This window comes from Clarias gariepinus, chromosome 13, assembly GCF_024256425.1.
Source record: "Clarias gariepinus isolate MV-2021 ecotype Netherlands chromosome 13, CGAR_prim_01v2, whole genome shotgun sequence".
Classification (NCBI taxonomy): domain Eukaryota; kingdom Metazoa; phylum Chordata; class Actinopteri; order Siluriformes; family Clariidae; genus Clarias; species Clarias gariepinus.
The window spans coordinates 275,193-292,500 of NC_071112.1; the positions used below are offsets into that span (position 1 = coordinate 275,193).

The 17,308-nt window shown below is 42.4% G+C and overlaps 1 protein-coding gene across 6 annotated transcripts in view; it reads right to left on the minus strand.

The window, feature by feature from the left end:
- Positions 1-17,308, minus strand: part of myt1lb (myelin transcription factor 1-like, b) — a 117,137-nt gene that overhangs the window by 48,113 nt on the left and 51,716 nt on the right. For all 6 annotated transcript variants that reach the window (XM_053510093.1, XM_053510095.1, XM_053510094.1 and 3 more), the window contains 2 exons: positions 8,618-9,048; positions 1,355-2,452 (listed from right to left, as the gene is read on the minus strand). In XM_053510093.1, coding sequence (XP_053366068.1) covers positions 1,355-2,452; positions 8,618-9,048 — 1,529 coding nt within the window. The remainder of the gene's footprint in view (positions 1-1,354; positions 2,453-8,617; positions 9,049-17,308) is intronic.

Consider the following 17,308-nt stretch of genomic DNA (forward strand, 5'->3'; position numbering starts at 1 on the left):
CCACAAAAATAAATAAATAAATTGATAAATTGAAAAAAGTCTGTTCATCATTTTTATGTATCTTATTTTAAAATTGTTGTTTGTATTTTAAGTAATAATGTATTAAATTCTGTTGCATTGTATGCTTGTGTTTTTCTGGTGAATGGTGGATCGAGGGAATAATGCACGAGCACAGCTTTAACACATTTTCTGCAGCACTAAAGCCCTATTAAAGAAAAGACCTTAAATCTTATGTTTGTCCCAGTTCATGAACACCACACCACCTAACTTACTTATTAGGAGGGAAAAGGAGACTCTGTGCTATATTGTTTGCCTGCTGTTATGGTATTTTCTGAATAGGTTTAACAGATTTCCCATATTTGCTTCTTTATTATTGTACATAATATCTTATAAAAGCTGTCAGGATCAGGTGCTGTAATTAAGCTTTGTTAAAATCTCAGCAACACACAGGACAAAATATAAGATCAGATTGGATTATTGTGCAGTAATACCATAAAAAGGAAAACAATTTCTTGTAGCTCATGATGCCATGTTGTTCATCCAACCCTGAACTAACATTCAAACACCTGCTGCTACCTGAATAACACCATCGACAGCAGGCGTCTTCAACTGACAAAATATTTCAGGTGACTAAAGCCAGTAACAAAAACTCCTGAGACATAAATATTTGAGGAAAGAGACATGATTCGGTAGCAGATTCCCATCACAGCCTAGCGACGAGGCTAAAGACACTGGGGCAAAAAGAAAAGGGCTTTTAAAGCCTTTCATCACTTCTCTCCCCGGTTTATTGAACCCTCTCAGGTCTACTGTAATTAGCAAACCAACAGTCTGGCTTGTTTGAAAACTGTTGGTGAGAAATACAAAAAGTTTAAAGAAGAATTGCCAAAGAGAGATGTCTTCCTTCTGTCTGCACCTTTACCGCTAGCGACTCTATGACACGCTAGTTAAGGAATTAAAAGATTATCTTATAAGTAGCCAATAAATTAATCATGATTGAATATGTTTACGGCATTATTCATGGTAAGTGCTTATGTGCTTCTTTGTAGACAAGGACTTTTATGTAACTAGACTTGAATACAGATATTCTATCGCACTTAACATTTCTAACATCAGCTGACAAAAAAGTCCTTCTGGGTTTTCAGGTTTTCACTTTATATGATGTATCAAATGATGTGTATAATAGGAGATAATATGTATAAACTGATGTGTTTAGTTGCATATTTGGTCCATCCAGCACGTAACCACAAGATAACATGGATTAGCCACTTACTAGCAACAACAAACACACCTTCAAACCAGCATTCTCTTCTTGACCGAGTCTCAGACCTTGTCTCCTGACTAAATGTTTACCCACCTTTATGGTAGTAGGGCTTCTTGAGGCCATCGTGATGTAGCCTGGCTTTACGCTCCTCTGCACAGCTGAGCCTCAGACCATGGTTCTCTTCATGCAGTTGCAATCTGTCTCTTCTAGCTGCCTCTGAAGCCATCTTGTCCCTCATCGCCTTGGCCCTCTCCGACTCCAAGGCTATGGCCTTCTCCAGCAGTGACAGGTTGCCCTTGGTCATGTCAAAGTCATCCTCAGAGCGGTCAGAAGTAATTGACGTGGTGTCCTCATCTCTGTAGGCATCGTACTCCCTGGCACAGCTAGACAGAGCTTTCGAGCGTGGACTGAGCTGCTCCTCCAGCTTCATAAGGTTGACCATATCCGAATAGTTGCGCTCCAGGACACGACGTTCCTCTGAGTTTTGCTGTTGATGGCATTCTCCGTAGATGTCCTGGTGTAAAAGAGTATCATGTTGCCCCTCCTGACTGTGGCTGAGGCGCTCTGCTGGCTTTGTTTCACTTAATTTTCGTGCCAGGTCAAAGCACTGATTGCGTAGACACTCCAAACTGCTTAGACATACCTCCTCATTGCTTTCCTCAACCATCTGTCCATTGCCTGTGGACCTGTTTTGTGCGCAACTGCTAATAGTACCATTGCATCCATAACCAGCAAAGCCATTCATGCTGCTGCAGTCCTCGTTCTTCACTTCATCTTCCTGATATGTCCTTTCTTCAAGGTTGTCAGAGAGCACAGCTCCATGACCCTGGGCCAGCAGTTTCAGAGAGTCCACAGTCTCCTTTACTACATCACTGTTCACATCAAGACTCAGCTCACCCTTTTTAGAGCCGTCGTCACAGTCCTCCTCCTCTTCCTCTTCCTCCTCTTCATCATCATCTTCCTCATCCTCCTCTTCCTCCTCCTCCTCTTCCTCTGCAGCACTATGGGAGGAGTTGCTGTTCATCTCAGACTCCGTCATGGCCCTGTAGGCGGCGTCCTCTGCAATCTTGCCCAGGTTCAGCAGAGATTTCGCCACCAGCTCGTCATAGTTGTCATATTCATCGTTGTTGTTGTCATCCTTCTCTGCCATTGGGCTGGGCTTGGTGTAAATCCCGTTAACATGATTGCCAGCTGTGAAACGGATAGGAATAGAATTTATTACTTTTTTATGATCACATTTTTTTGTTTGCATTAGGAAACTTATAATTTTTTTCTTACCATACGTATTATATACAATTAGAAACATTTATTTAACAGTTATGTATCGTCTTCTCTTTCACACACACACACACACACACACACACACACACACACATTCTGTATGGCAGTCTAATATCCACTCACTCATTCTCTATACTGCTTGTCCTGTACAGGGTCATGGGAAGCATGGAGTCTATACCAGTGGACTAAGGGCACTAGGTAGGGCACACAAGCACACACTTACATACTATGGACAATTTTTAAAAAAATAAAAAAATAAATGCCAATTAACCCTACTCTGCATGTCTTTAGACTGTGGGATGAAACCCATCAAGCACGGAGAGAACATGCAAAGTCCATGCACGCAGATCGCAGGTGGGAATCAAACCCCAACCCTGGAGGCGCAGAGCCTCGGTTCTCATCATTAAACCACCACACTGCCATCTAATACCCACAATACTAAATCACTGGACTAAATATACCACAATTACACAACAACAGAGCTGATAGAGCTGAAGAGAGGAAATATGCAAAGGCTGAAATATCAATAGAGACAAAAGTACCCAGAGAACTATTCATGATTACCTTCACCAATAAAAATTATTTTTAAATACAAGATTTGTCTCGTGTAATGTGTAGCTTTACTACAATTACAACAGTCAATAAAACAGTCTTAAATGTTTTTCATGGCTCGTCTGTTTTAAAGAGCTAAAGGACTAGGTGAGCCGTATCAGGCCAACAATTTAGCTGAAATGTACAACGCTCAACTTCATGTACACAAGGCGAGGTGCAGCAGCTCAGGACAACACTAACACTAACTCTTCTCACAGCGCTTGTGCATCCAAATGCTAATTTAAATAAAAGTCCAGCTTAAAGATTTCGCTATGCGTCAGTCTTTAGCACCCGAATAATTTTAATTAGTAACTTAAATGACTGAGTTACTACTTGGGTGATGACGCTTATTTACATCGAGTTGGGCTGAAATAAATAATAACCATCCATGAAATTAGGAGGTATGATGAGAGACAGAAAAACAGCATCTAATACGTCTATCTGTGGGGCAGTAATGCATGCACAGTTTAGGAACAAAACTGTTTTGTTGATTCCACCATCACGTGGACTTTTAATGACACACTTTTTTGCACCTTTTAAAAAATACCATTACAGCACATTTCACATATCAAAATAAATTAATAAATAAATAAATAATAAAAAAAAGCTAAAACATGAAAAGAATTTGCAGAGTCCAGCCAGTAATTCACTCACAAATATATGGACAAAAAAATATTAATTGATATTAATCATCAAACCTTACTTGTGGGAATTTAGGCCACTACAGTGTGTGGTAGTGTGAAATGTGAACATTAGAATATCAGAGATCAAGATCTGCTCCAATGACTGATGGTAACGTCAGGACTGATTTCAGTCCATTCGATGCTCAGTATTTGTCAAAGCAGAGATTTAAAAGAATAATACAGCCATCAAAACAGTTTGGACACTGAGACACCTGGTGGAAACAGTCGGATTTAAACATGCCATGGAAAAAGCAATTTAAAGAGCAATCAAGGTGCACAAAGGAGACAGGAAGTGAAACAGATTGAATAGGAAGCAGGCAGCACAGCGGAATCGTCGGGATTAGCAATGCTACGATGTGCAAGCCATTGAAAATGTTAACAATGACACTTCACTTACAACTGAGAGATGGGAAGCTTTTGTCACTTCACTCAGGTTTTGCCTGTAGATGGCAATAACCCAGAATACTCGATACCATACAAGTCATTTATTATGAATCCATTGGTGAATGTAATGTAATTATATAAGGCACTGACTTTTTTTGTGTTTACTCAACAGTACACTCGCTCACTCGCTCACTCACTCACTCACTCACTTACTCACTACCATCTCTGTACTATAAGACATCATCAAGCATTAAAAGCAAATAGGGTGTAGACTCGAGGGGAGTGTCAGGTCTGATTGGGGACTGGGTGAGGTGAGGCTGCTGCCCAGTGCAGTGCCCAGTGCGGTGCCCAGTGCGGTGCCCAGTGCAGTGCCCAGTGCGGTGTCCAGTGCGGTGTCCAGTGCGGTGCCCAGTGTGGTGCCCAGTGCGGTGCCCAGAGTGTCTTCAAGGGATGAGATGTTATTCATCCAATCTTCTGCCTGTGTTCCAGTGTAGAACACCCCCACTCATACAGACATTCAGGCTTTATGACCATGAGGATGAAGTCATCTTGTTCAGGCCTACTGTCTACTAATGTAATTTTGCTGTGAGTATAAAATATAGATTCCTGGAAGACTTTTATCTGCCATGGTTACTTACAATAATGGCAATGATGTTTCCCCCCTCCCTCTTTACGAAAAAAGAATTGTAACAAAATCTGGATGTCATTGTAATAACTAGAACCCTTAAGGGAAAAATCCATCCTTTATTACTTGCACAATTATATTTCTAATCGATATGTGGTCTTCATTGGTGAAAATTATTAGTTTTTATGAATAAATCCTGCTATTATGTATTCTTTTTCACATAGTGGTTAACAATATTACCCCAAAGAGCCTGCTGATGGATATGTCATGTTTACCTAAATAGAGTGACGTAGTAGGACTTTAGTTCTTTACTCTTTCCAGCTCTCTCTCACCTCCTAATGTCTACAAACAGATCTGCTTTCAAAGTTTCAACTTTTATGCTAATACCAACATTAACACCATCGTGCTTGTCTTTGCCACAATTCAGGGCAGCTGTGAAGTCTTATTCCCGCATTAGCTGGGTCCATTATTTCTACATTAGATCTCTCATTAATATATTGACTGTGAATTGCAAATGCTGAGTAGGAAATGAAGCTCTTGCTTTTTTTTAGGAGCCAACAGCAGAACCTGAATGCAGTTCAGACAGTGTCTCCCTGTGACATCAGAGTACTAACAACTCACAAGATGTTGATGTGCAACCTTCCACACTTGTTCACTTTTCCTGAAAGTATGACAGGGGAGTCAGAGGAGTTGGCTTGTCAAGGCAACAGGGGGATAGATCATCAATCAGAGCAGATCATTGTTCTGGGTATCTTGCACTGTGTAGGAACTGTGCATTAAGAGTTTACTCTTTGGAAGTCTGAGAGCCTATGGGTCAACCAGTAAATTGTACTGTGGACTGTGTGTGTACACACACACCCATTAGAGTCCCAATAAAAACAAACTGGAGGCAGCTTCCTTGGGAGGAGCCGAGTATGGAGTGATTGCAGACATGTGAGTGGATGTTGTCATTCTGCCATATATCCAATCCAGCTGTATCTCTAGCTGCCAGTATTCGGCATTGAAACTATTGCAGTATTGAAGTTATGATCCTCAGCCTTGCTGTAATTTCAATATTGATTTAAATAAATGAAGTGACTTTAATTAAACCAAAAGAGTATGGATGTGGAACGGACAAACATCAGAGTGAGAGATTAATTCTGTCCACTAAACACTAGAGGAAAAGTGATCATTGTACAAGTGATGAATCCCATTGAAAGCACACAGCAGAGAGATGAACTGTGGAATCGTAGGTTAGATATATTAAACAGGCTACTATGAATAATTTCAATCTGGATCTGTGGTCAGCGTCAGACTCAGCAAGGATTCTGTACATGTGAATGTGTGTTTCTTGCTTTGTCTTTGGGCCCTTTTGAGCAGGGATCTGAAAAACATGACAGTAAAACTGGATCATCTGATGAATTAGTAGTAGGAGTTGACAAACCCTTAGAACCTCAGTAGGTCCTTTACCTGGTAGGAGTTGGCCATTTGTTGATGGCATTTGTTTAGCTTCCTTCATTTATTAGACCCTGAACTTAGGTTTGAAGAGGAGGGATGACACCATATTTGCTTTTCTGAAGAGTTCCTTCAGGTCATAATATTCTGTCAGTATTTCCACATTTAATTCAGTATCGGGACCTTTAACTAAATTAGCACTCAGCAGGTTAAGGGCCTGCAGAAAGTGTTTGAAACAGTGTGGGGACCAGTGGAGGATCTCTCTCTTAGACTAGGAGATGTGTGCAAGCATGGCAACCAGGGAAAACCACGGAACAATAGGAGTTGTTCTCAGAGTAAGAGATGTGTTTCTGATGCAGGTTGCTGAATCTGAGAAGAGGGGTGTAGTACACTGAGTTATGGGACTCCTTCCAATGTGTCCCCTGTGAAGGGCTGGGACATGCAGGGAATTTCAGAGTGGATGGGTGGGTTGGTCCAGTTTCATGACAGGAGATCAGTCAATGAAAGTGCCAGCTGCTCCAGAGTCAGTCAGTGTTAAAACAGTAGTAAAGTAGCCTATCTGCACAGGTATGGCAACATTTTATTAAGAAATTATGTTTGGGACCCTCACTTACTGTGTTATAGAAATAAGTCTGATTTTTCACTCTATGCAGCTTGGAGAAGTTTGGCCTGTGTTTGGGTCAGACTGGTCATGAAGACATTGAGTGCTGATGATTGCTGCAGTAAAAGCAAAACTTGAGTTTGTGATGCCCTTGTACCTTCTCATCTGTCCGCTCAGCTTTGAGTTATGTGGGTTCAGGCTAGGTGATTTCTATTATGGTATTCATCTGTGGTTTGGACCTCTGGTTCTTCGGAAAATTGTCAAAAAGATGGTGAGATTGATGAGAGAGTCTGGGGATGATCCTCCACAATAACAAGCCAGTCTCGTTAGATTGTTGGGGTTCAGTTCTTGACAGTAGGCCACTGTACCTTTACGGCTGACTTGTTTCAGCCACTGTCAGGGACAAAGGTGTGGAACTCTAATGCAAACTTGCAGCACTTGCATTGCACTTCCAACTCCAAGTTGCTTTTTCACTTCCGTTCTCCTAGGGTGAATGAACCTTCAGGAGGCACTTGCATGAGGTGGTGTGCTCTTCTTGGGTCCAGATGGCCATAGCCCAGATGAGGGCTTTATCTGTGGACAAGTTGATTTTATTTTGTTGGTTTTATTCTTTTTACTACAGTAACTCCCATAGTCACTGACTGAAAGAATACAAGGAGCACTGAAGCATCAAACCTTTTCACGAATGAGCCCCCCTGAGTATCTTTTGCTGCTCATCGGCCAGGGCACCTTGGAAAGCCGGGGCTGTTAAAACTTTTGAATTCCTCCTGCCTCCATGTGCAGTAGTAGTGCCAGCTGGGGGGCTGTTTATAGCTGCTATAATACAAGATGTTTCTTACACATAAATAAAAAATATAAGCCACTATTTTTAATAAATATGTCAACTATTGGCAGGTTCATGTAATCAGACGCTTTAGAACTATTTATTATAGGAAAAGAATCAACTTTAGATAAAGTGGTAACACCGCTGCTGATTAGTTTCCTATAACAGTACGTCCTGTCATGTTTATTTCTTTTTGTAGTCAGAACTGATGCAAACTCCACACACACACACACACACACACACACACACACACAGACCCGAGGTGGGAATGTGACTCCGTGCCGTCCTCAGGGTAAATTAACCAGTTTTAGTTTTGAGGTAATTTTATTTCTAAATTTAGGGTGACATAAACCCCCGATCCAGACAGCTGTACTGTACCTCTCCTCTCTCTTTTCCTTCAGGAAGAGATTTCTCATTCATGGGTCACTCTTGTCTTTATCGCAGAGTATTTGTCCTGCCTGTACGAGCTGTGAGTCTGACAAAACAGAGCATCACACTACTGGAAGTAAGGGGGTGTGTGGGAGGCAATGGTCTGGAGGTGCTGTTTTTAGCCTGCTGCTGCGATCACAGTGAAGGTTGCAGCAAAAGCGTCCAAATGCACCTCAAATTACGGTGACCTTCTTCCAAAGAGCACAAGCAGTCAATTCTGCCTCCCTCAGGAGCCTTTTTTGGAGCACAGCATTTATAACTTTGGTTTCAGCCAGTTTCAGAGTGATTTAATACTGAACCAAATGAAATGCATTTTCAAATCATAATAGACTACACATTCTGTTTATTTAAACACCGTTCATTTATTCATATATATGAGGATATTAGTAACATGTTTTTGTCATTCTCTCCGCTTTATGCTACAGTAAATTTCATCCAAAAAACAGCTTTTCTGCATTTTTCTGAAATTAATACTTGATCGAGGAAACATAAAACAGATTCGTACCTTGATCGTGATTGTGCTGCTCTTCCTCCTCTTCCTCCTCCTCCTCCTGTTCATCCTCATCATCATCTTCTTCATCATCCCCCTCATCTTCTTCCACCACATCCTCTTCTTCCTGCTCCATTTCTTCCTCCTCTCTGTTCTCTACCTCTCCTTCGTCCTGCTCCACTTGTTCCTCATTGTCCGTGTACTCTTCCTCCACGTCCTCCTCTCCCTCAGCTTCTCCATCTTCCTCCTCTTCCTCTTCCTCCACCTCCTCATCTCCTGCCTCTTCCTCTTCTTCCTCGTCTTTCTCCACCACCATCGCTGTGTGGTAGCAGTCATCCATAGGCTGCTGCTCTGTGTGTGTGTGAAAGGCCTTCCTCTTGGCCATGGGCTCTAGGGGCAGTCTGTCCTGTGTTCTCCTCTTCTTGGCCACAGGGCAGTCGTACACACTGCATGTGGAGAGATAAGAGAGAGCCAATTAAACAGCTGGCCTGCTTCGATTCAGTCTCTCCCCCGGTCTCGACACACCATGTCATTCAAGCCTGTCACAGCCTATTTTTAGACCTCGCCAAATCCAAAGTGATGGAGAAAAATGGAGTGAAATACTACCAGTTACTCATAATGCTGTATAAAGCTAAGACACTGAGACACTGTATAAAGAATAAAAAAATATCTATTTGCAAATGTTGTACATATTGTAGTTATGATGCAATGACCCTAAACTGTATCTCGGTCTGTTCAGTGTTACAATCATTCCCTTCAAACTCCCTTTAAACTCCATCTTGGCATGGTTTAAATACGGTTTAAGTATGAACTCAACCCCCACGCTCATGGAAACAATGAACGGACTAGAAATCTGCAAACTTTGGCTCGGACAAGTGTTGCAGTTATTACTGTACCTTCCTGTGATATTTTCTAATGAATTTTGTTGGTTCTATATCTCGACCATGACTAACCAGCCACTAAAGATGAAGAAATGAATGAATGAAGGAATGCTATAAATGTGGATGATCATGTTGATGTTAATGAGCACTTGCTCACACCTATATACTGTAAGATAATAAACCTCCTGCTCACATGACAGTTTTGATGTGATTTACTGAATCCTTACTGAAAACTTCAAGTCTCAACCAGATGCCCCGTGAACCCTTCCTCTCTTATTAATGTGTGTATTTGGAACACATTATCTGTCCATTCCAAAACATGGCCTTCGTGTTTGGTTACATCCCAATTGAGTTGATTAGTTCCACGAGTTTAGGAGAAATTTTTTAGGAGAAAAGACCTAATCCTGCTCCTAACCCACATGTTCACCTCTGTATGGTTTCATATGGATTGGGTTTTTGCAAACTGTTTGCAATTTGAGACATGTTGTAGACACGAGGAACAGTACACCCTGACTGTGTCATTGGGGAATTATTGACAAAAATGTCATCCTTGCTGAAAAGACCAACATGTGTAACCGTAGCTTGTAATCTTGTAAAGCATCTATTAAAAAGCGAGATGCTGCTTGTCACATTTCTGGGAATAACGCTAAACATAAAAGCAACACAAAGGTTTGTTATTGCAATGATTATTTCATCAAATTTCCTTGAACGATCATCTACATCTATTTATTGATTTAATTGTAAAAAAGTATATTTCCAAAATAATAGTTACATATACACATACAGTATAAGCTTTGATCAAAGAGAGAATAAATGGCAGTTATATAGAAAGTCAGGTATCACATATTTTCATTAATTTATTAAAGAAACTATGTTTCTTTGTAAAAGATTAAATTCTGAAAAGCACTGCTTAAATAAACATAAACTCCGGCACAGAGCCTCTGTTCACGATATGAGGTGGAAGCATGAGTTGTAAACACCCACAAAGTAGTCAGGAGATTATAGGGTGATTAATTGAATCTTGCACCTGAAGCTAAAATACATTCTATAGATCCACCTGGCAGAACGCTCTAATCTGATAATCTATGTATTGAGTCAGAGTCCTGGCGGTCGGAGATGAATCTATTTCTCTATTTCACTCTCTGAACCACAGGGAGTCAGTAATGACCCATTTCTCAGAACTGCACAACACCCCTGCTGAACAGGATTGCAACTTCAGGGAATATGACGAAAAATGCAGTGCACTTAGGAGCCATTCAACTATGAAAAGCTCATAGAGCAGATAAAGTAAGAGCAGCCCCAATGTGTTTGTCCCTCTTCACCATTTGGAAATGTATTGTCAGGCAGTGAAGGTGTGTTATTTAGATTTTGGATGGCTTGAAAGCAAAACTGGCACCAGCAAAACTCGGCACTCTGTCAAGGTCAAACCAGTGGGATGTTGTATGGATGCCAGTCCCATTAGGAGTATTTAGGCTGACTGGCACTACATGGAGTGCAGGGCTGTAACCGAATATGAACACATTATCCAGAATGAACAGACAATGTGCTCTAAAAAGGCACAATATTTGTTGTTTCTCAGCAATGTTCATCCAGGTTGCGTTCACATTACCAGCCTGAAGTGAATTAAATCAGATTTTTTTCCCCATAATGTGACACAGATTAGCTTTTTTGTTTATGGCTGCATAAATGCACAAACCTGATGCCTCGGGCACTTGCTCAGAACGGTCAACATGGCACTGCGGGCATTGCTTGGAATAGCTGCTGTAACGGGTTCGACCCTATTTTGCACGGGCAGCACCATAAAGCACTGACAAGAGGCGAAGTCTTACAGGAAAAAGGGTCATTTTATTTAGGTAAAATGGGGAAGGAAAGGGTTAAAGGAGGGAGGATGGAAAAAAGGGAAGGAAAGATTTTTCACATGCAGGTCTGGTGGGCAGTGCCCCGCTTGCAAGCTGGCACAGGCTGGTGAGCAGTGGACAGCGTGCAAAGTGGCAGCATGGGCCCATGTGGCCCGTATGGACAATACCTATGCGGTTTGACTTGCGATGAGATGCGGTGTTAGGCACTGTGAGCCGCTGCGATTGCCCACCGAAGTTCCGGTGACGTTCTATGAAGTTCTGCATGGTCCGCAAGCTTCCGCGAGGACCAGCAAAAAATTACACATTTAATTTTGGATCGAGAAAATGTAAACATGTTTAATTTCTCACGCGGAAAGATGAAAACGTAATCACAATGCCAAAACTTGCGGTGAATTATGATACACCGCGCGAAACCGGCCACCGCACAAAACTGGATAGGTGAGATAGCGATATAAAGCAAGGCGTCTGGCTTTCTACCTCCTTATGGACCTCAGCAAATACATCCGATCAACTGCTCGCTGTCCACCAGAGCAAAACCCCAAGCATAGTTTTGCTACATTTTCATCTATTGTTTATAATAAATGCGTGGCCGCACAAATATTAACCCAGATAACGTAAGCAAAGACATGTCGATTTTCTCACGTGTGCAAGACAGACTCTTCCACATTGGAGTGACATAAAAGGCAGTTATAATTATGAATGTGAACTGTCATGACATGCAAATCCAATCTAATTTAAAACATCAGAATTGAGCAATGTGGCTTGCATTGAGAACATAATTCCTAGAGGTGTTCAACAGGACTGGGCTGCCATAGAACAGAACAAAAAAGGTGGTGGGAATGGGAATTTATTTCTACATAGGAACATGTGATCAACCCAAGCAGGATTTTTATTGTCACTTCAACCATATAAAGTTAGTACACAGTGAAACGAAACAATGTTTCTCCAGGACCAAGGTGCTACATATAACATAAATTAACAACATAAATTAACAGAACTAACTTGCTAACTAAGAAATTGCTTCTCGTTGCTTTCTCACTGTGAGGATTACTAGCAGAAATAGAGTACACGTACTCGTTCATCTTTAGTAACCGCCTGGTCAATTAGGATACAAGTTTGTTTATATGTTACACAATTTTTCATCTTTGTCTTTCGGCTGTTCCCTTTTAGGGGTCGCCATAGCAAATCATCTCCCTCCATCTACAGTAACCCTATCCTCTGTATCCTCTTCTCTCACACCAAATAACTTCATGTCCTCTCTCATTACATCCATAAATCTCCTCTTTGGTCTTCCTCTAGACCTCCTGCCTGGCATTTCAAACCTCAGCATCCTCCTACCGTTATATTCACAATCTCTCCTCTGAACATGTCCAAACCACCTCAATCTGGCCTCTCTGACTTTATCTCCAAAACATCTAACATGGGTTGTCCCTCTGATGAACTCATTCTTGATCCTATCCATCCTTGTCACTCCCAAAGAGAACAACATCTTCAACATCTTCAGCTCTGCTACCTCCAACTCTGCCTCCTGTCTTTTCTTCAGCGCCACTGTCTCTAAGCCGTAGAGCATCGCTGGTCTCACCACTGTCCCGTACACCTTTCCTTTCATTCTCACTGATACTCTTTTATCGCACAACACACCTGACACTTTTCTCCACCCATTCCAAACTGCCTGTACCCGCCTCTTCACCTCCTTTGAACAGTCTCCATTGCTCTGGACTGTTGACCCCAAGTACTTAAAGTCCTGCACCTTCTTTACCTCTGCTCCCTGTAGCCTCACCGTTCCACTTGGGTTCCTCTCATTCACACATGTATTCCATCCTGTTGCGGCTAACCTTCATTCCTCTGCTTTCCAGAGTATACCTCTACCTCTCCAAATTTTCCTCCACCTGTTCCCTGCTCTCGCTACAAAGCACAATGTCATCTGCAAACATCATAGTCCATGGAGACTCCTGTCTAACCTCATCTGGCCTCCTGTTCATCACCAGAGCAAACAAAAAGGGGCTTAGAGCCGATCCTTGATGCAGACCCACCTCCAACTTGAACTCTTCTGTCTCACCTACAGCACATCTTACTACTGTCTTACAGCTCTCATACATGTCCTGCACCACTCTAACATACTTCTCTGCCACTCCAGACTTCCTCGTACAACACCACAGCTCCTCTCTCGGCACCCTGTCATACGCTTTCTCTAAATCTAAAAAGACACAATGCAACTCTTTATTAACTTCTCTGTACTTCTCTACCAGCATCCTCAAAGCAAATACTGCATCTGATGTATCCTTTCTAGGCATGAAACCATATTGCTGCTCACAAATTCTCACCTCTGCCCTTAACCTAGCTTTCACTACTCTTTCCCACAGCTTCATTGTATGGCTCATTAGCTTTATGTCTCTGTAATTGCCACAGCTCGGCACATCCCCCTTGTTCTTAAAAATCGGCCCCAATACACTTCTATTCCATTCTTCTGAAATCCTCTCACTCTCCAAGATCTTGGTAAACAAACTAGTCAGAAACTCTACTGCCACCTCTCCTAAGCACTTCCAGACCTCCACAGGTATGTCATCAGGACCAACAGCCTTTCCACTCTTCATCCTCTTCAACGCCCTTCTCACCTCACTTTTACTAATATTTGCTACTTCCTGCTCCACTCTTCATTCTCCTTTATTTTCCTCATTCACCAACTTTTCAAAGTACTTCTTCCATCTTCCCATTTCCATCTCTATCTTTGATCATCCTTCCCATCTCTATTTCTCTGCCTTGCCAACCTGTACAGATCCACCTCCTCACCACCCATAGCCTGTCTCAACTTCTCCCTGAAAACATTCTTCCTTTGTCCATCACTTTGTCCTCTGCTCTGCCTTTGTCCTCTTCGCCTTCCTCACTACCAGGGTTATTTTGCCAACAACGTCGACACAAGATGTAGTCCACCTGAGTGCTTCTGCCTCCACTGTTATATGTCACCCTATGTTCCTGCCTCTTCTGGAAGAAAGTATTTACTACTGCCATTTCCATCCTCTTTGCAAAGTCCACCACCATCTGTCCTTCTACATTCCTGTCCTGAAGACCAAACCTGCCCATCACATTTTCATCACCTCTGTTCCCTTCCCCAACATGTCCATTGAAGTCTGCACCAATCACCACTCTCTCACCTCTGGGGATGCTCTGCATCACTTCATCCCAGAATTTCTCCTTCTCTTCATAACCACTAACAACATTCAACATCCTTCCTTTACATTTAGGCATTTGGCCCATTTGATCCATTTATTTTCCTTCTCACACCATGGTAAAACAATTTGAACCCTGATCCTAAGCTTCTAGCCTTGCTACCTTTTCACCTGGTCTCCTAGATTCGAATTACAAAAAAAAAGAAAAAAAAAAGAAAAATAAATATTTTCATGGCTACCAACAAAAATAATAACTGTGCAAACAGGATTTCCCTAAAGTGGTTTGGTACTTTTCTGCTTTTTATTATTATTAATATTATTATTTTATCTTAATAGTGGCTATATTGCTTTGGTACAGTAAAAACATGACTTAGGTTAACATTAGAAGATTGCTTAAAACAATGGACTACCAACAAGTTCCACTCTCTGCCTCCACTCTTCACACAAACACACACTCCTAATCCAACCTTTCCCATGTGGACCAAAACAAAGTGCAGCTCGAACCCAAATTACCCAGTGTCCATCATTCAGCTGGACGGCCCAATGGCAGGCTCAATATCCCCGGACTGGAAGATTACTTAATGGGCTGACCCTTCCACCCAGGGCGTCATATCATTAATTGGAGCCTGGCTCAGGAACTCATTCCTGGACTGACAGCCATGCCTGGCTCCCCCGGCTCCCTGGGGAGAGCTCCACCACACCGTGATCAATAGTACTTGTGACCAAACATCTCAAAAGCACATTAAAATGCCAGTCATTCCGTCTCCCTAACCTCCAAATAAATCAGGCCTGCTCCCCTGCGGCCTCTGTGTGAACAGCCAGACAGGCAGGAGGAGAGATGGAGTGAAAGAGAGCGAGAGACATTCCCTGATCTGTCCAATCACGTCCATGGCTGTCTGGGTGGATGAGCTGGAGATGGATGGAAGACTCATGTGAAAGGAGATTGGCATGGCTAACATGCTGGTTACAGACACCTTATGTGTGTGTGTGTGTGTGTGTGTGTGTGTGTGTGTGTGTGTGTGTGTGTGTGTGTGTTTGCCTTACATATGAGCTGTATGAGTCGGGTGATTGTACATTCTATATTATTTTCAAGGTTTAAGTTTAAATTCTAATATAATACTAGCATGTTTTAACAACCATATTTCATAAATCAGTGTGTGTGTGTGTGTGTGTGTGTGTGTGTGTGTGTGTGTTGGCCCTGATGCTTAGAGCTGATGACTCATTCATTGAGGGTTTCTTGATGCTGATACATTCCCTATTCTGTTACCACATGACCTTGGAGAGACACACACATACACACACACACACACACACACACACACACACACACACACACACACACACCATTCAGCACACACTGCAATTATAATTCCATACACACTTGACACTAAAGGTATTGTAGCTGTGCAGATAGATGAAGCCAAAAAGGAAGAGGTTTTTATTTGGGCGTCTGTAAACACCCTCGTCTGTATGCAGGCCGTCACAAGACATGTTTGTGGCACGTTGCACTTTTTCCTCTCAAAGCTCAGTAAACCTACGGCGGTGTGTACTGTAGTAATGTGGAATTAAGAACGGGAATCATTTTACAGAGTGAAAATAATTATTAAAGTGAAACTAGGTCACGTAAATGAAAACAGGGCTCTCTTTTAAACCCGGAGGTTCGGACCTGTAGACTGTACACTGGTCTTTGGTACATGGGAGGATCATTGAAGTGCTGCGTTAGCATTTAACGCTAAAGTGTTTTCACTGCAGGGATTCAGACTTTACCTGGTCTTTACCATCGCACACTATTCTTCTGTATGGTTTTCAGCTGGCCATAAATCAGGGCATGGGTTTGTGCTGAACGATTACTGAATAAGTTCTTGTCGTACAAGTGAGCTTCTCGCTGCGCCCCTATCTAACAGGATCTATAGGCACGTGCGGCAGGAGCGCCGTCGCCATGGTGATCTCCCGCTCAAATCCAAGTGGGATTTGCCATCTTGGCAAGCAGGCAGGCACGGGAGGCAGCAGGAGGGAAGAGAAAAGGAGGTGTGGAGGGGTGTACTCTGATGATATTAGACCTAACAGACTTTTCAATAGAAAAGTCAAACAAGAGAGTCTCAGTGATGCTGGAGAAGCCATCATTCAATCCTGCTCGGGTGTTCACTTTAAATCCACACAGTGCGAGAGACAGAGAGACAGAGAGAGACAGAGAGAGACAGAGAGAGAGAGAGAGAGAGAGAGACAGAGAGAGAGAGAGAGACAGAGAGAGAGAGAGAGAGAGACAGAGAGAGAGAGACAGAGAGAGAGAGACAGAGAGAGAGAGAGAGACAGAGAGAGAGAGAGAGACAGAGAGAGAGAGAGAGAGAGAGAGAGAGAGAGAGAGAGACAGAGAGAGAGACAGAGACACAGAGAGAGACAGAGAGAGAGATAGAGACACAGAGAGAGAGAGAGAGACAGATCTTCACAGTATCTATATCTCATTTAATATATACATATAGACTGAAAAAGAGAAAGCAAGCTGGTAATACATCAAACATTACATATCATTTCCTTTTTTACTGTATGCCTCACACACACACACACACACACACACACACACACACACACACACACACACACACACACACACACACACACAGCTTTACTTCCCCATCTCAAGCCTCCCAGGCAGTCTCTATTCAGCCACATCCAGTGTGAGTGTGAATACCAATGAGGGGGGATGCTCGCTCACAGCAGTAGCCTGAAGGAATGTTACAGCAGCAGGTGCTTTAAAAGAGATCGTCTGACAAGCAAACACACACCAGCTTCACCACCTTA